Below are 15,549 nucleotides of genomic sequence, written 5' to 3'. Positions count from 1 at the left end.
TTCTACTTTTTAAACAAGTAATACAATTCTAGCACACAAAAGCAAAATCCATATCTGGTGTGGTATGAGTAGGTGGACTGTGTTTTGTTCAGTCTTCTTAAACCTTACAGCAGCTTCTCACTGACCTTACAAATTAAAGGTTGGTACAGTTACACTGGACATCCAGACAAGGTTTTAAAACAGAAAAGTACAGGCCTTCTCCATTTATTCTAAGAAATACAAAAAATAAGCAAAACTATCTACTTTGCTCAGAAAGTTCAGGACAGACCAAATCCAATGCTTCTGAGGTTGGAAGGAAGGAGAAACTCACCTCCTCCTGACTCTGTGACTTTTAAACTATTAACATGTGTTGGTATAATACCACAGGTTCCTGTCATGATCTATCAATAGCATATTTTCAAAACCTAAATAAAACATAACAGAATATCCCCTCACCTGATGTTGTATGATAAAATCACCTACTCTAAGCATTGTTGCCCAAGTTGCTTCAGAATTACAATGAGGCAAACAATGTCACTAGATTTACATGGAATTAGTTTAATGTTTATACTCAAGCTAGCAAATGAATTGGATTTTTCTTCTTCTACCAAATGGTGAATAACATATGGAAGCATTTGCACAATGTATGGGAGAAGGAAGCACGAATTTTCAAGCACTACCAAATTTAATATGCATTTCCAAATGCTTCTATAATTAACTAATTCATTATTAGAAATTTTGTAATTTTCTGAATAAACCATATTGAATCATACAAAAATTATGATTTTTAAAAGCAATTGGATTACATATATTTTGTTCCTAAAATTTAAAAAGTTACAGAAAATCTCCCACTAGCAAAAAATGACTATATATTAACATTTTTCTAAATTTGGTTTTCCTCCCAACCATGTTCTAAAAACTTATTTTTCCCATCATTTCAAAATTTATGAAAACTATTTAAATGTACACACTCTCTCGCCAAACAGGGCACAAAAACAAGAAACAAAACTTAGTTCATCCCCCTTTTTTTTTTTTTTAACAAGTATCTTTCTTCACTTAAAGAAACCCCATACCCATTAGTAGTCACTCACTATTCCTCCCCACCAGCACCTCCTATCCTGCCCCCAACCTCTCCCAACCACTGATTTACTTTCTGTCTCTACATAGTTACCTATTCTGGATATTTCATATAAATGGAATCATATAATGTGTGGCATTTATGCCTGGTTTCATTTAGCATAACATTTCAACATCTATCCATAATGTAGCATGTATCAGTACATGCTTTTCATTGCCAAATAGTCCACTGTATATGAATATACCATATTTTACTTATCCATCCATCACATAACGGGCTTTTGAGTTTTTTCAACTTTTTGGTTATTATAATTATCTTAATTTTGAACATAAGTATCAGTAGTTCAACTGGTAAAGTGTATGATACATATGTATTATTTATTAATTATTTATTCTTCAAGAGGTCTGAAAGAATTTAAAGATCAAGTCTATTAAAACCTCACTCAAAAACCAAACCCAAACCAGGCCAGGAGCAGTAGCTTACACCTGTAATCCCAGCACTTCTGGTTGGATGGCTTGAGCCCAGGAGTTTGAGACCAGCCTGGGCAACATGGAAAAAATCTGTTTCCACAAAAACTACAAAAAATAGCAAGTTGTAGTGGTGTGCGGCTGTAGTCCCAAGTACTCAAGAGGCTGAGGCAGGAGGATCAATTGAGTTCAGGAGGCAGAGGCTGTAGTAAGGCCAAGATCACACCATTGCACTCCAGCCTGGGCTACAGAACGAGACCCTGTCTCAAAACACAGGCTACAGAACAAGACTTTGTCTCAAAAAGCAAACAAACAAAAAACAATAAAACCAAACCAAAGAACCCATCACGCTCATTAGGATGACTACTACTTTCAAAAACATAAAATAACAAGTGTTGACAAAGCTGTGAACTCTTGTGTACAGTTAGTGGAAATGCAAAATGATGCAGCCACTATGGAAAACAGTATGACAGTTCCACAAAGAATTAAAAATAAATGTCCCATACAATTCAGCAATTCCATATCCTGGAATATCTGAAAGAACTGAAGACAGAGTCTGAAAGAGACTTTTGTATACACATGTTCACAGCAGCATTATTCCCAGTAGCACAAAGGTGAACGCAACCCGAGTGTCCATTCACTGAGGAATGAATGAAGAAACAAAATGGGGGGGTGTACTTTATGTACAGATATAACGGACTATTATTCAGCCTAAAAAGGAAGGAAATTCTGACACATGCTACGACATAGGTAAACTTTGACAACATTACGGTAAGTGAAATAAATCCGTCCCAAAAAGACAAATACTATACAATGCCACTTATATGAGGTACTTAGAGTAGTTAAATTCAGAGAGACAGAAAGTAGAATAGAGGTTACCAGGGCAGAGGGATGGCAGAATGCAGAGCTCTTTAACAGATACAAAGTTTCAGTTCTGTAAGATGAAAGGAGTTCTAGAGATTATATGCACAACAATGTAAATGTACTTAATACTAATGCACACTGAAAAATGGTTAAGATGGTAAACTTCTTACATTATGTATACTTTACCACAATTAAAAAAATCAGCTCTAATGTATGATAAAAATTCATAAATTTGAGCTTCAGTGTCAGATCCGGGTTTCAATTTTGGCCCTTCAACTGCCATGTGACCTTATAAAAGGAAAAAGCACCACGGTGCTTATCTTATAGGGTCAGTTAATGCTTAAATAAGTTTCTGAACACAAAACATTCAGTGCAATGCTTGGCTACATAATTCTTTAATAAACAGAATCCATGAATACTATTACTTTTGTTATTATTACTGAACAACAGCTTACTTTCTTAAAATGACTTTTTAATAATCATTTTAGACAATTTTGCCAATGCGTTAAAAAAATTAAAAACCAACCACAATTCCATTACCATGAGATAATCACTTTTTGTTAATTACTTTTCAGTTTGTCATGTATGTATTTATAGACATATATATTTATAGACATATATATTTATAATAAACTCAATTATACTGAAAATATAATTTTGAATGGTATTCCCTGGGTTTTATTCTGGGGTTTTCATAGTTTTTAGATTTCCATCTTGAGGTGATTTTTGTATACAGTGTAAAGGGGTCCAGTTTCAATTTTCTGTATATGGCTATCCGGTTATCCCAACACCATGTATTAAATAGGGAATCCTTTCCCCGTTGCTTGTGTCAGGTTTATTAAAGATCAGATAGTTGTAGGCGTGCAGTCTTATTTCTGGGTTCTCTATTCTGTTCCATTGGTCTATGTGTCTGTTCTTGTACCAGTATCATGCTGTTTTGGTTACCATAGCCCTGTAGTGCAGTTTGAAGTCAGGTAGCATGATGCCTCCAGTTTTGTTCTTTTTGCTGAGAACTGCCTAGGCTATTTGGGCTCTTTTTTGGTTCCATATGAATTTTAAAATAGTTTTTTTAGTTCAGTGAAGAAAGTCAACGGTAGTTTAATGAGAACAGCACTGAATCTACAAATTGCTTTGGGTAGTATGGCCATTTTAACAATACTGATTCTTCCTATCCATGAGGATGGAATGTTTTCCCACTTGTTTGTGTCATCTCTGGAGGTCATTACCCCTAGCAATCTAAGGCAGGAAGGGAAAATGAAATACTGCATGTTCTCAAACATATTACTTCTTTGCTTAGCGTATTAAGTAACTGCTACTTAAGAAAGGATACTTTACAGAATCATTAAGTAGGAAACAACGTGGCATATGTGCTACTTTAAACTGTTTCATTCTAGCTCTCCAATACTTAATATTGCAAGTATAAACAGGCTAAACAAGTTCAACTTATAGCTGACAACAAACTGTATTTTAAAAGTTTTCAGTATGATAAACTTGGAAGTAACATAAAAGATATAAAAATATGTGGCTCAATTTTTGAGTGGAGAAAATAATTAATTTGAGGGAGTAAGCATCCTCCCTACACTCCCTGTGGATGGAGACAAAGGTAAAGGATGGAAGGGTGGCATGGATTAGTTAGAAGAGTCTTCTTGTGACTTCACTTTATGTCCTCAGTCTTGATTCCATGGCCCAAAACTTAAAGCATATTCTTGACAACACTCTTGACTTCTTCACTCCTTGGTCTTTCTGTTACATTCAGAAAGCTGCAAATTCCTAACATTAGGTTAATCTAACCAGTCTGCCTTCTTTGTTCCTATACTCTACTCACTGTGGGCTTCTTGGGAAAATAAGACAACTCTATGATGCTATCATATAACAATAGTGCCTGGAAATCTCCTATTCACCACTTACTTCAGACTCCTTACCCGGCCACTTTATCTCACGTGACTTTACTTATGACTCCAAAGAGAAAATACAGGCCAGCAGGCTTCTCTTCCCTTTGATCTCAGCCCCCTCCAAAAACAAACAAACAAACATAAGCAACTTATTATTCCAGTCTATTTTCTACTGGCTCTTTCCTCCGAGACAATATGCTCAAAAATTGTCATTAGAAATAGCAATGTTCACCACAAAAACGTCCCCACACTTTCCCTTTCCATCCAGCTACCAAACTTTTGGTTGTTCCTTTCACGAATAATTCTTGACAATATATGTAACAACTTTTCCCTCATCTTAAATTTATCTCTTCCCTCTCTTGCTAACCCCCTTCCACTTCTCATCCCTCTTTGATCCTCACCACTCCATAGGGACCACTCTCTGTATCATCTCCACCTTCTTTCTTAACCAAAACTAAAACACTAAGATATTAATAGAATGTTTTCTGGGTTGGAAAAAAAAAATGTTTTAAATTCACGAAGCCTCTCAGTCTATCAACTAAGCTAAGTCAGCTTTACTAATCTTCAAAATTCTTAAAATTAAATCCTTTTCTGTAATTATAAAAATAATGAAGACTAGCAGTTTTAAAAGGACCAAGTAGGGCCTATAATATATGTAATCACTCTACACTTAACAGCAGAGTACAGAGAAATTACAAAGAAAATCCAGTTACCACATTAAAAAATTAATTTTGTGTCTTAAAGTGATCAAGGTCTAAGATTCATTATTGTTTTCTTAAAATAAAAAAACAAAAGCTACACTACTGGGAAATCAATAAAAGCCCAAAGCCTGACATGTAGACATCTTAAATATGTTATTTCTATCGCATAGGATATTATTCAAACCTGTGAGTCTGCTAACAGTATTAAACAGAGCCAAGAGAAAAAAAAAGAACTCAGAAATCTTCACTGAAAGTACTTCTAGCATTCAAAAATATAACCTGTGATTATCTCCTTTCCTTTAAAGTTTTCACATTTACTTACTTGAAGGGTCCTATATATAAATATAACCTACTTCCCATCAAAAAGTCACCTCTCTCTTTCCCTTTACAGTTCAACTTCCTTGAAAACAGTAGTCTTGACTCAGCTAAACGCTCTCATTCACCCAAAACCTCCATCACTCTACTAAAGGTGCTCTCAGAAGTCATTAGTCATCTTTCTCAGCTCTCGTCCCCTTTACAAACACTGCAAAGTTTGACTGTCTCCTTAAAACACCCTCTTTTAGATTTTCCTCTGCTTTCCTAACCCATATTCTGAATTATTTCCTTCCCTGACATAAGTATTCTTTTATTCAAACCTTCAACACATACGTATTGAGCACCTACTACAGGCTACCCACTGTGTGAGGCACTGGGGATGCAGTACAGAAAAAAAAGTCAATGCTCTTATGTAGCTTACATGCCAGATGGCTATTCCAAGGTTCTAGTCCAAGTCCTATCATCTAAATCCTGTTGAACAGAGGTAAGAGCGCCTATGAGGTGCAGTTTATTCATATTTGTTTAGAATGTAAACCACTGTGAGCACAGATTAAACCCTGACAGCCCAGCTTGTCCATGTATATATCCTAATCAGGTATAAGCTTCTGACCAATTATTTAAAAATGTTCTAAAGTGAACAGCTAATTAGTCATAAGCACTAGCAAACTGTGGAACAGTGAGCAAGCAGTGGCAAGCTGCATGTATTGAATTGTGGTTTCATGGCTTAATTTGTGCCACCACATTTCTGGGGGTTTCTTAATGCCCAGGTAATGAGACATCAGGACCAAAGCTTTGTCTGAACCTATTTTGCTACTATTGTTAGGACGCTGGTTACAAAGTACTACCATAACAAAACTCCTTAATTAGCTCTTGAATATTCTGTATGACATTTGGTAGAAATGAAAAGAGAATAACTTTGTTACATATTCACTTGTACAGTAGATGCGCATGGAGCTCAATGACCACAGTATGTCTTGTGCAACTTATTTTTAAACACCAACCTCAAACCATCAAAACTTTCCAAGTATTTCAATAGTATGATAGCACATTCAGAAAAGAACTTGATAACTTAAAGTCTTGAGAGAACACAATTTGATACAATTTGATAATTGTGAAGTTATCTAGATTTGTGTCAGAATCAGACATGCTTGTTACAAGCATTTTAACAAGTTACAAATTTATATGCCAAGGGGAAAAACACCCATTCACCAGCTTTAAAAAAATTGTAAAACTTTGCATTAGGACCAGATCCACAAAAACAGCTTTGGGAGATTCCCTTATGAATAATGTAATCTTCCCTAGAATTTGTGTTTTAATCATGATCTTGGGCCAAGTAAAGAAGGTGCTAAATCTAGTCCTCTTGGCTTGACAAGCCAAACTTAACAGCTACAGTATTTCATCACTGTATGCAATAGGCAAAAAGAGATAGAGATCACAGAAATGTTATTTTATAAGCTACTAAAATTAACTACAAATGGAACAGGTGTTTTAAATCTTAGATTTATTTTTGATCTGCAATCCATGTAGATCAAATTACACCAACGGTACCAATGGTGCCCCTTTCTCTGCTAAGAAAAAAACTCAGTTGTTGCCTAAGTAAAAAATAAAAAGACAGACACAAAAAAGTTTCTCATAACTACATGTATAATGTTGCAATGCATTTGTTGTAAGATTTTGACTACAAAATTGGAGAGTAATTTCTCTAATGAGCAGTCAACTTCAGCGAGTACTCTAAATCCTTTCTTCTTCCATGCTTTCTCAAAACAAAAATCCTCAACACTGTTCCCTTCTATCTATATATATGGGGTGACTTTTCAGTATTTTTAAGGCACTATGAAATGCATCCTTGTTTTCTTACCCCCAGCATTTGGAAACTAAAAATAGAGTGTATCTTTTGCCTAAGACAGAAAGTGGTATGAAAACAGCAAGAAGTCAGAGAGAGATATTACCTATGTCTATTACAAATTTCCACTTTATCCAAAGTGTAACGATAAAAGAAGTGTCACCAACATTCCTTGTCTTGAAACTATCATTTCAGAAACATAGTTGTTATAAAGAAACAACTATAGCAAATGAAGTGACGACACTTTGCAACATATGGACAATTCTCAAAGGTACTATGCCAATGGGGATCATAGTTCGACAAAGAAATACATATTGGGGGCCGGGCGCGGTGGCTCAAGCCTGTAATCCCAGCACTTTGGGAGGCCGAGACGGGCGGATCATGAGGTCAGGAGATCGAGACTATCCTGGCTAACACGGTGAAACCCCATCTCTACTAAAAAATACAAAAAACTAGCCGGGCGAAGTGGCGGGCGCCTGTGGTCCCAGCATCTCGGGAGGCTGAGGCAGGAGAATGGCGTAAACCCGGGAGGCGGAGCTTGCAGTGAGCTGAGATCCGGCCACTGCACTCCAGCCTGGGCGACAGAGCCAGACTCAGTCTCAAAAAAAAAAAAAAAAAAAAAAAAAAAAAAAAAAAAAAAACATATTGGGTTTTTTTTTTTAAGCTGGACTGAAATCATCAGAGAAGATTTTTTTTCATAAGAAGATTTCACTGAATTTTATGCTGATGGTTATTAATCTAAATGGAATTCACAAAATAAAGGATTTCTGGTATTCAAATTGCACACATACATGAGACGAATAAATCTTTTGCATCACAAAGTGATGCACAGAGGCTTCAAAACAAAGGTTAGAAACTGTTTAAAGGAAAAATAACACATGTACATTATTATTATTATTAGAGACAGAGTCTCGCTCTGTCACCCAGGCTGGTGTGCAGTGGAGTGATCATAGCTCACTGCAGCCTAGATTTCCCTCGTTAAAGCAATTCTTCTGCCTCAAACTCCCAAGTAGCTGGGACTACAGGTGTGTGCCACCAAGCCTGGCTAATTTTTTTATTTTTAGTAGAGACGAGGCCTCACTATGTTGCCCAGGATGGTCTCGAACTTCTAAGCTCAAGCAATCCTCTCACCTTGGCCTCCCCAAGTGATGGGATTACAGGCATGAGCCACCACGCCCAACGCATAACTATGCTTTCTCATAGAGCTGTTTTAAGATCAAAATGAAACGTTTATATAAGCATTATATAGAGAGAGTAATGCTCTATGTAAATGTATAGTATTTTCTTATATAGGTTGAGCATCCCAAATCCAAGAATCCCAACTCCAAAATGCTCCAAAATCTGAAACTCTGGAGCACCAACATGATACTCACAGGAATGTTCACTTAGGCATTATGGATTTCAGATTTTTGATTAAGGATGCTCAACCGGTTAAGTATAATACAAGCATTCCAAAGAGATATTCAACCTGTATCTCCTTGCTAAAATTATTAAATACCACCATAACAACTAGTTTAATGTAACAACTACTTTAAAAAAGAAGCAAACACTACAAGATTCCCACCCAACTATCAAATGCAATGTCAGCTAAAGGATAAGAAAAAACTCCTTTAAGCATCAAGAAAACAGATGAAGACTTGCAACAAATGATGTAATTAGACATTATTTTCTTAACTCGGGTTAAAAAGTTAGGCAGACCCTTAAAACAACTAGACAGTAAATTTCAGAAAATAGGTTTAAGTGGCTCTTATGTTCTTTATTTCTACAAGAAAGAATTTGATTTTATGAGCTCAGTGGAAGGTACTTACTTGCTTTCCATCTGTAATTCTCAATATCGAACTCATTTTAAGCCCTGCCCCTTTTCAAACTGTTTAATCCTATTCTTTTCTGCTAGAGCCTGTAATTTCCAAAATACCAGCATTTAGATATCTTCAGAAGTTATTTTCACACAGTATTCCTAGAGATAAAATGATGAAAAAACTAAAGTGTCCAAGGAAGGCACCATAATGCACTTTCCTGGTCTTAAAACTGTTTCAAATTTTTTTCTAAAACCTTACACAGCAGCTTGAATATAACCACTATTCAGTGAATGTTTGCTGAACTGAGAATGTTTTTGCTAAATTCTATTTTGCTTTTGGACACATGAGAAAAGGCACTGTCTTTATACCAAAAAGAATCCACATTTCAGCACGATGCAGCAGAAATGCTTTGTCAAGCATATTTTCTCAATTCCGTCCAGAAGACTCCTACTGAAAAGTTGGCTGCATACTGCAGTATATTTAACTGGGTGCTCTGAATTGCTCACTATACTTACATAGGGAATGCACTTGCCCCTCTCTGCAGTGAGTATACAGAGATAAAAATGAATTAACTGAAATACATTTATTTAGCATGCAAAAAGCAATCGCTAACTCAAATTATGGATATTAAAACATCCACAGGAAACAAAATCCTAGAAGTGAATTATTACTTAAGAATTACCTTTAGGCTGGGCGTGGTGGCTCACGCCTATAGTCCCAACACTGTGGGGGGCAAGGAGGGTGGATCACCTGAGGTCAGGGGTTCGAGACCAGCCTGTCCAACATGGTGAAACCCCATCTCTATTAAAAATACAAAAATTAGCTGGGCATGGTGGCACATGCCTGTAATCCTAGCTACTTGAGAGACTGAGGCAGGAGAATTGTTTGGACCCAGGAGGCAGAGGTTGCAGTGAACCAAGATCATAAGCTCATGCCACTGCACTCCAGCCTGGGTGACAGAATGAGATTCCATCTTAAAAAAGAAATTATCTTTAAAAATTATAAAATTTACATTATAATTAAAGACTTTAATGTAAACAGTATGTCTTTTTCATTTCTTTGCCTGCCCTCTAATTATAGTTTACAAAATCAAGTAACTGTCAAATCACAACCCCAATTCAACAAATGAAGTTCATTTTCTCATTTCTTCTAAAGTAGTATCTAGCCTTCCCAGTTTCACAAGTAGACAATGTTCTTCTTAAACAAAGTTACTTTTTCTTTCGTATTTAACATATTTCTTTATTGATTATATCATATTTAAAATTTCAAACACTTAGTTCTTAAATGACATTTAAATCTTTTCTCATATTTTAATGATTATTAAACAGGGAGCACTGATAGTACTATTTACAGAGTACAGAAAACTTTGAAAAATAACTTCTTATTCTCAAACAATTGCTACTCACATCTCAGATTAACAACAATAGAAGATTCTTGTGGAATTGATATTTTTACAATTTTAAGAAAAGTTTAGCAATAATTTAAGAAGAGTTTAGCAATAAAAAACACTAAAATCTGAATATTAACATTTTTTAATTAAACAAACTCCCAATTTCAACAGTTATATAATTAACGTCAAGACCAAAACAATTTTTAAGTTATGACTTTAGATCTTTAGACATTATTTCAGGAAGAAAGTCTTGGAAAATGAGAATATATGTTCAAATCCAGTGCTATTTTTCTTCAATACCAAGAAGGGTAATTACCAATCTTTTCACTGTAACAATTCAACATGTTTAATTTTACAAATCCAGATTCTCACAACTTATATTAATTTTTTTAAATTAAATTCAAATCACTTCAAACTAACTATAAGCATTTTTACAAAAATTTCAGCACACCCTTTGAGCTCACATGGCTGAATCCCAGAGAGCTTGAAAGCCGAGGAATTTTTTGATTACTCTGGCTTTGCATAAAGAATAAGCATTATACTAACAGACAATTCCACAGCTCACAAAAACACTGGAGTCAGGAAATTTGTATGAAATGACAGCTTAGTATGCTATTGCACATAATTATATGAAAGTCTTTATTCATTCATGCGTACATTCACTCAACAAACATTTACTGAGCCGCCTGCCTTTTATCAGCCACTGCCCTTGAGAAGTTCATTATCTAAAGAGCAACGATAAGCCATGTAATTACACGTATTTTAGTATAACATGTAAGGTGATACAATGTGACATACACAAATTCCTCTGACCTACTCATTCTGATATACATACAATCTAGAACCCTGATAACTAAAGTGTGGTCCATAAACCACCATAATCAGCAACACCCAGAAGCTAGTCAGAAACAGAATCTCAAGTTCCACCTCAAAATCTACTGAATCACAACTACAATTACCTGGGTAGCATTTTAACAAGCTCCCCAGATAATTCCAATGCATATTTAAATTTTGAGAAGCACTGAACTAGAACATAACTGAAAATCAGCAAAAACAATGTCATAGAGTCCACATACTTTTAAGATCTTCAAGATCCATCCTGAGCCTTTTTAAGAATGTATATACAATTTTAACAAGTTCAATGACTTAGTTTCACAGACTAGGAACAAATTAAGAGATACTACTGACAACAAAAAAAGAAAATAGGAAAAACTTACAAAAAGCAATCTCGAAAAGGGACTGCTGTGTCATTTAGCATAGCAACGATTTGTCTAGATAGGCCCCAAGAGTCTCACCATATTACAGTAACACAAAAGTAATCCACGTTCTCAAACACACCTCCTGTATCTAGACCATAAATTCCTTGAGGACAGACATGTAGTTTTATCCTTAAATTACATTTGTAAACTGAATGACTCAAGTCATTAAGATGAGTTTGAGCTAGGCAGTAAGATATACGATGTATTTTGGAAAAAATTCCATCTGACGGAGTTAAAAACATTTGCTTCAAAAAGAGAGAAAGAAAGAGAGCGAGGGAGGGAGAGGGAGGGAAGAGAGCGTAAAACACCGGGACGGATAGGGCACACCTGTAGTCTCCAGCTACTCAGGAGTATGAGGCCAGTTTGGGCACCATGGTGAGACCTCGTTTCTTAAAACAAAATAAAAAAAGAGTAAAGTATTCCCATTCTATAACCCATTCACCAAGCACTCTAAGAACACAGGCTTTACTGAACCTATGGCTCCCAATCCCAAAGTCTTCCTGACTCTATTCAAACCCTCTTCTGGGGGGACGATGAGAGTGCTAGGAGAAAAAGGAGAAAGATTAGAAGAGGATGGAGGGAAAACAGAAATCACTGACTATGTCAGTGTTCCTCCATTCATGAAAATAAAACCAGCAAAAATACAAAGACACACCAAAGATACAGCAATCCTACAAGAGAACAAATGCTGTCTCTAGTAAACATTCACTCCATGTCCTCTGCCCCTGCGAACCAGGAACATGCTCACAATCCCTCAAACCTAAGAACTCCCCAGAGGCACCTTAACTGTGGAAACATTTCCCCTCATGGCACTCAATGAGCTGGTGAAGGCCAGGTTATGATACAATTCACCGTTCCAAAACAGCAAACTTCAGGCTATAATCAACTAGGTCACTTTCTGAAAAGTGTTGTAATGTCTGTCACTGAAAAAAGGTTGTTTTAATTAGTTAAAAACTTTTTTTACTATTTTTCCAGACCTATTTTTCTTTTTTCTCCTGCCATTCTTGCAGGATACCAGAAGCAAAAAGACGTATTTTTCTGCAACTTCTTTCCAACCAGGTAGTTCTCATTCTTACTCTCAAAACAAATTAGTTGCCTTGTCTACACCCTGGCTTATGCTGTTACTCCATTCAGAGGCCTTTTCCATCTCTTAATCTGATTCTGCACTAATATGTTAGCCCCAAGCCATGTGTGGATATTTAATATCTGAAATGTGGCTAGACCAAACTGAAATATAAGGTAGATGTAAGATGCACATTGGATTTTGAAGACTTTGCACAAAAAAGATGTACAATTATATAATTTTTAAACTAATTACATGTTGAAGTATGTTAAATAGATTATTAAAACTGATTTCACCTGTGTCTTTTCAGTTTTTGTTTTTCTTTGTTTTGAGACGGAGTCTCACACTGTCGCCGGGCTGGAGTGCAGTGGCTCGATCTCCGCTCATTGTAATCTCTGCCTCCCGCGTTCTAGCGATTCTCCTGCCTCAGCATCCTGAGCAGCTGGGATTACGGGCACGCGCCACCACGCCACGCTAACTTTTGTATTTTTAGTAGAGACGTAGTTTCACCATATTGGTCAGGCTGTCTTGAATTCCTGACCTCAAGTGATCCGCCCGCCTCGGCCTCCCAAAGTGCTGGGATTACAGGCGTGAGCCACCGTGCCCAGCTTCTTTTTAGTTTTTAATGCTGCTACTGGAGAATTTTAAATTACAATATGTGGCTTCTATCAGACAGCCCTGGGGTTTAAATCCTACTCATTCTTCAAAGCCTAATTGAAATGCTGCTGCTTTCATGAAGCTTTCCCCCAGTGACTCCAACTGCCCCAGCCCCCACTGCCAACCTCTCGTAATACTTTTAATCACGCTCACAAAGAATGAGATTAATTTTACCTTGTTATACCTCCCCAACTCCAACATAAGCAAGTTGAAGAACAAAAAATACATCTAGATCACCATGAAGTGTTCCTCTGACACCTTGGAGAGCCCAGCGTTAAGGAATGTTTGATGTCTGCTAATGGAGAGCTCAATTTCTTAATTACTAATTACCTATCCCTTTCAACGATTTCCATTTTTTTCCTCTGAGATTAAAGTCGAGGTCTATGAATGTCCTGTATTATTTTTAAAGTGCCCATGAGCTGTACACAAACAATATAACGAACAAGTAAACCCAAAACTAATACATGTGGTCAATACACTTAGATCAACTGTAAAACTTAGACAAGCCTCTAAAGGTCCCTTTTTCAAAAGTGATGTTGTAGAACATAACAATGTACTGTGAGATCAACTATTTCAAAAGTAGAAGCCTTTCCCAAAGATTAACACTGGGTAAGCAATTTACCAAAAAATTATTGGCGGTCCTCCCCCACAATCCCGACTATAAATCAAGTAAGCATGCAAAAGCTTGGGTGCAGCAAGAGCAAAGTCCCACACTGCATCCAAAGCTCAGAAATCGAGCTGTGAGAAACGTGGTAGTAGGGGAAACGACGACTTGCGTGAAGGAGACGCATGATGAAAACTGTTGGAATGCAAAACGAGATAACAGCCAGAATAAAAAAAAGTATACCAGCTACGTGGAAGGGATCCTCCTGGGGTCAACCTCTGAACCCTCAAGCAAAGTTCGCAGTGGTCATTTCAAAACGTCTTTTCTTCATATTGTATTTTAGTGCCTCAGATCTGCATCCAACAAACTTCCGTCTTCAGCCTACTCCAACTCCCACAGCCAGGGACTCCGGCCAAACCCAGCCCTGAAGCCACCCTCTCCGGCACACTTTGGAGACTGACGGACGACATGGGAGGACCGTTCTGAGGCCCAGCACCTGGATGACACCCCTCTCCTTGGGAGTCCCGCCCCAGTCCCTCGGGTAGAACCTGGCAGGCAGGGGGCACCCGGCAGGCAGAGGGGGCGGGGCAGGGCACCGGACTTCGCCTAGGACCGGCCTCTCCGTTCTATGCCGACGCCAGACGGCTCCTCGGGGACCGGCAGGATGTTGAGAAGGAAGAATAAAGGGGCACTGGGAATTAGCCCCGGCTTTCACTCACCAGTTGTCGCCGCTCGACGTTGGCAGCGGCAGGACCTCTTCTCCTTCCGCCATTGCTGTTGACGTCCACGTCACTTTGCCGAAAAGTGGATCCCGCGCTGAGACCAACTCCGAGACCCAATGTCGTAAAAGGTCTTCGGAAGTCCAGCACTGAGCTTCCCCAGACGGGAAGAAAGAGGGAGGTGGCAAGGGACTGCAGGAACGCAGCGTCACGGCGTCCCGAGGCCGAAAGGCAGCGTCTTGGGGGAGGAGACTTGGTGGAGGCAGCTGCCCCTCCAAAGACTACATGTCCCAGGATGCCACGGTGCCGCGGGCGGGGCGGGGTGGGCGGAGCTCGGTGGGAGCCGTCCCAGTTGGAGGCCTTGTGTGGTAACAGCGTCTCGTTTTGGCGTCCAGTTAGCGTCTTCATTCCAGCTTGGCGTCGAAATTAACAAAGTTAGAATTTAGAGTCCTAACTATTTGAGAAAGCCAGGGAAATGGGAATTGACACAGGGAAGGCGGACGTAGGAGAAGAGCCACAGTTCAGTAATTTCCTGCTGTAGCAGTTTAATTTGCAGAAAGAAGTGGGACGTAAGGAAAGGGGCAGGACCACCCCTATTTGTGAGGCCCCGTCAAAAGTATAAGTGAAGGCCCGCATACTTTTTGTCTGAATATTTAAAAGTTGTAAATCAAGCTAAATACTAAAGGAGATACGTTCTAGCCTCCTAACTTAAATATATCTTCCTAACAGTCTGAAAGATCAAGTCCGAATTTAGAATTCTAGGACTGGAATTCCAGGAAAGGAGAGCTGCCAAAATCCTTCTCTTCCCATTCCACTTCCCCTTCACACCACATGGGCGGACACTTGGCCACCACCGGGGCCTTGGGATGAGCACACACTCAGGAGGATGGACCTAAAGAAATGCTTTTGCAAGCCCTGA

At 38.1% G+C, this 15,549-nt stretch overlaps 1 protein-coding gene across 2 annotated transcripts in view; it reads right to left on the bottom strand.

Annotated features, from left to right (window-relative positions):
• The window catches only part of TBC1D23 (TBC1 domain family member 23), a 64,761-nt gene extending 49,416 nt beyond the window's left edge, over positions 1-15,345 (bottom strand). Inside the window, exon 1 of one of the 2 annotated variants that reach the window (XM_003893855.4) lies at positions 14,631-15,345. In XM_003893855.4, coding sequence (XP_003893904.1) covers positions 14,631-14,683 — 53 coding nt within the window. In that variant the 5' untranslated portion in view covers positions 14,684-15,345. The remainder of the gene's footprint in view (positions 1-14,630) is intronic. The other variant, XM_003893854.4, reaches the window with a different exon arrangement.
• Between the last annotated feature and the right edge of the window lie 204 nt (positions 15,346-15,549).

This window comes from Papio anubis, chromosome 2 (genome assembly GCF_008728515.1).
Source record: "Papio anubis isolate 15944 chromosome 2, Panubis1.0, whole genome shotgun sequence".
NCBI classification, from domain to species: Eukaryota; Metazoa; Chordata; class Mammalia; order Primates; family Cercopithecidae; genus Papio; species Papio anubis.
The sequence above is the reverse complement of the archived record's forward strand: the minus strand, read 5'-3'. Positions and strand labels throughout refer to the sequence as shown.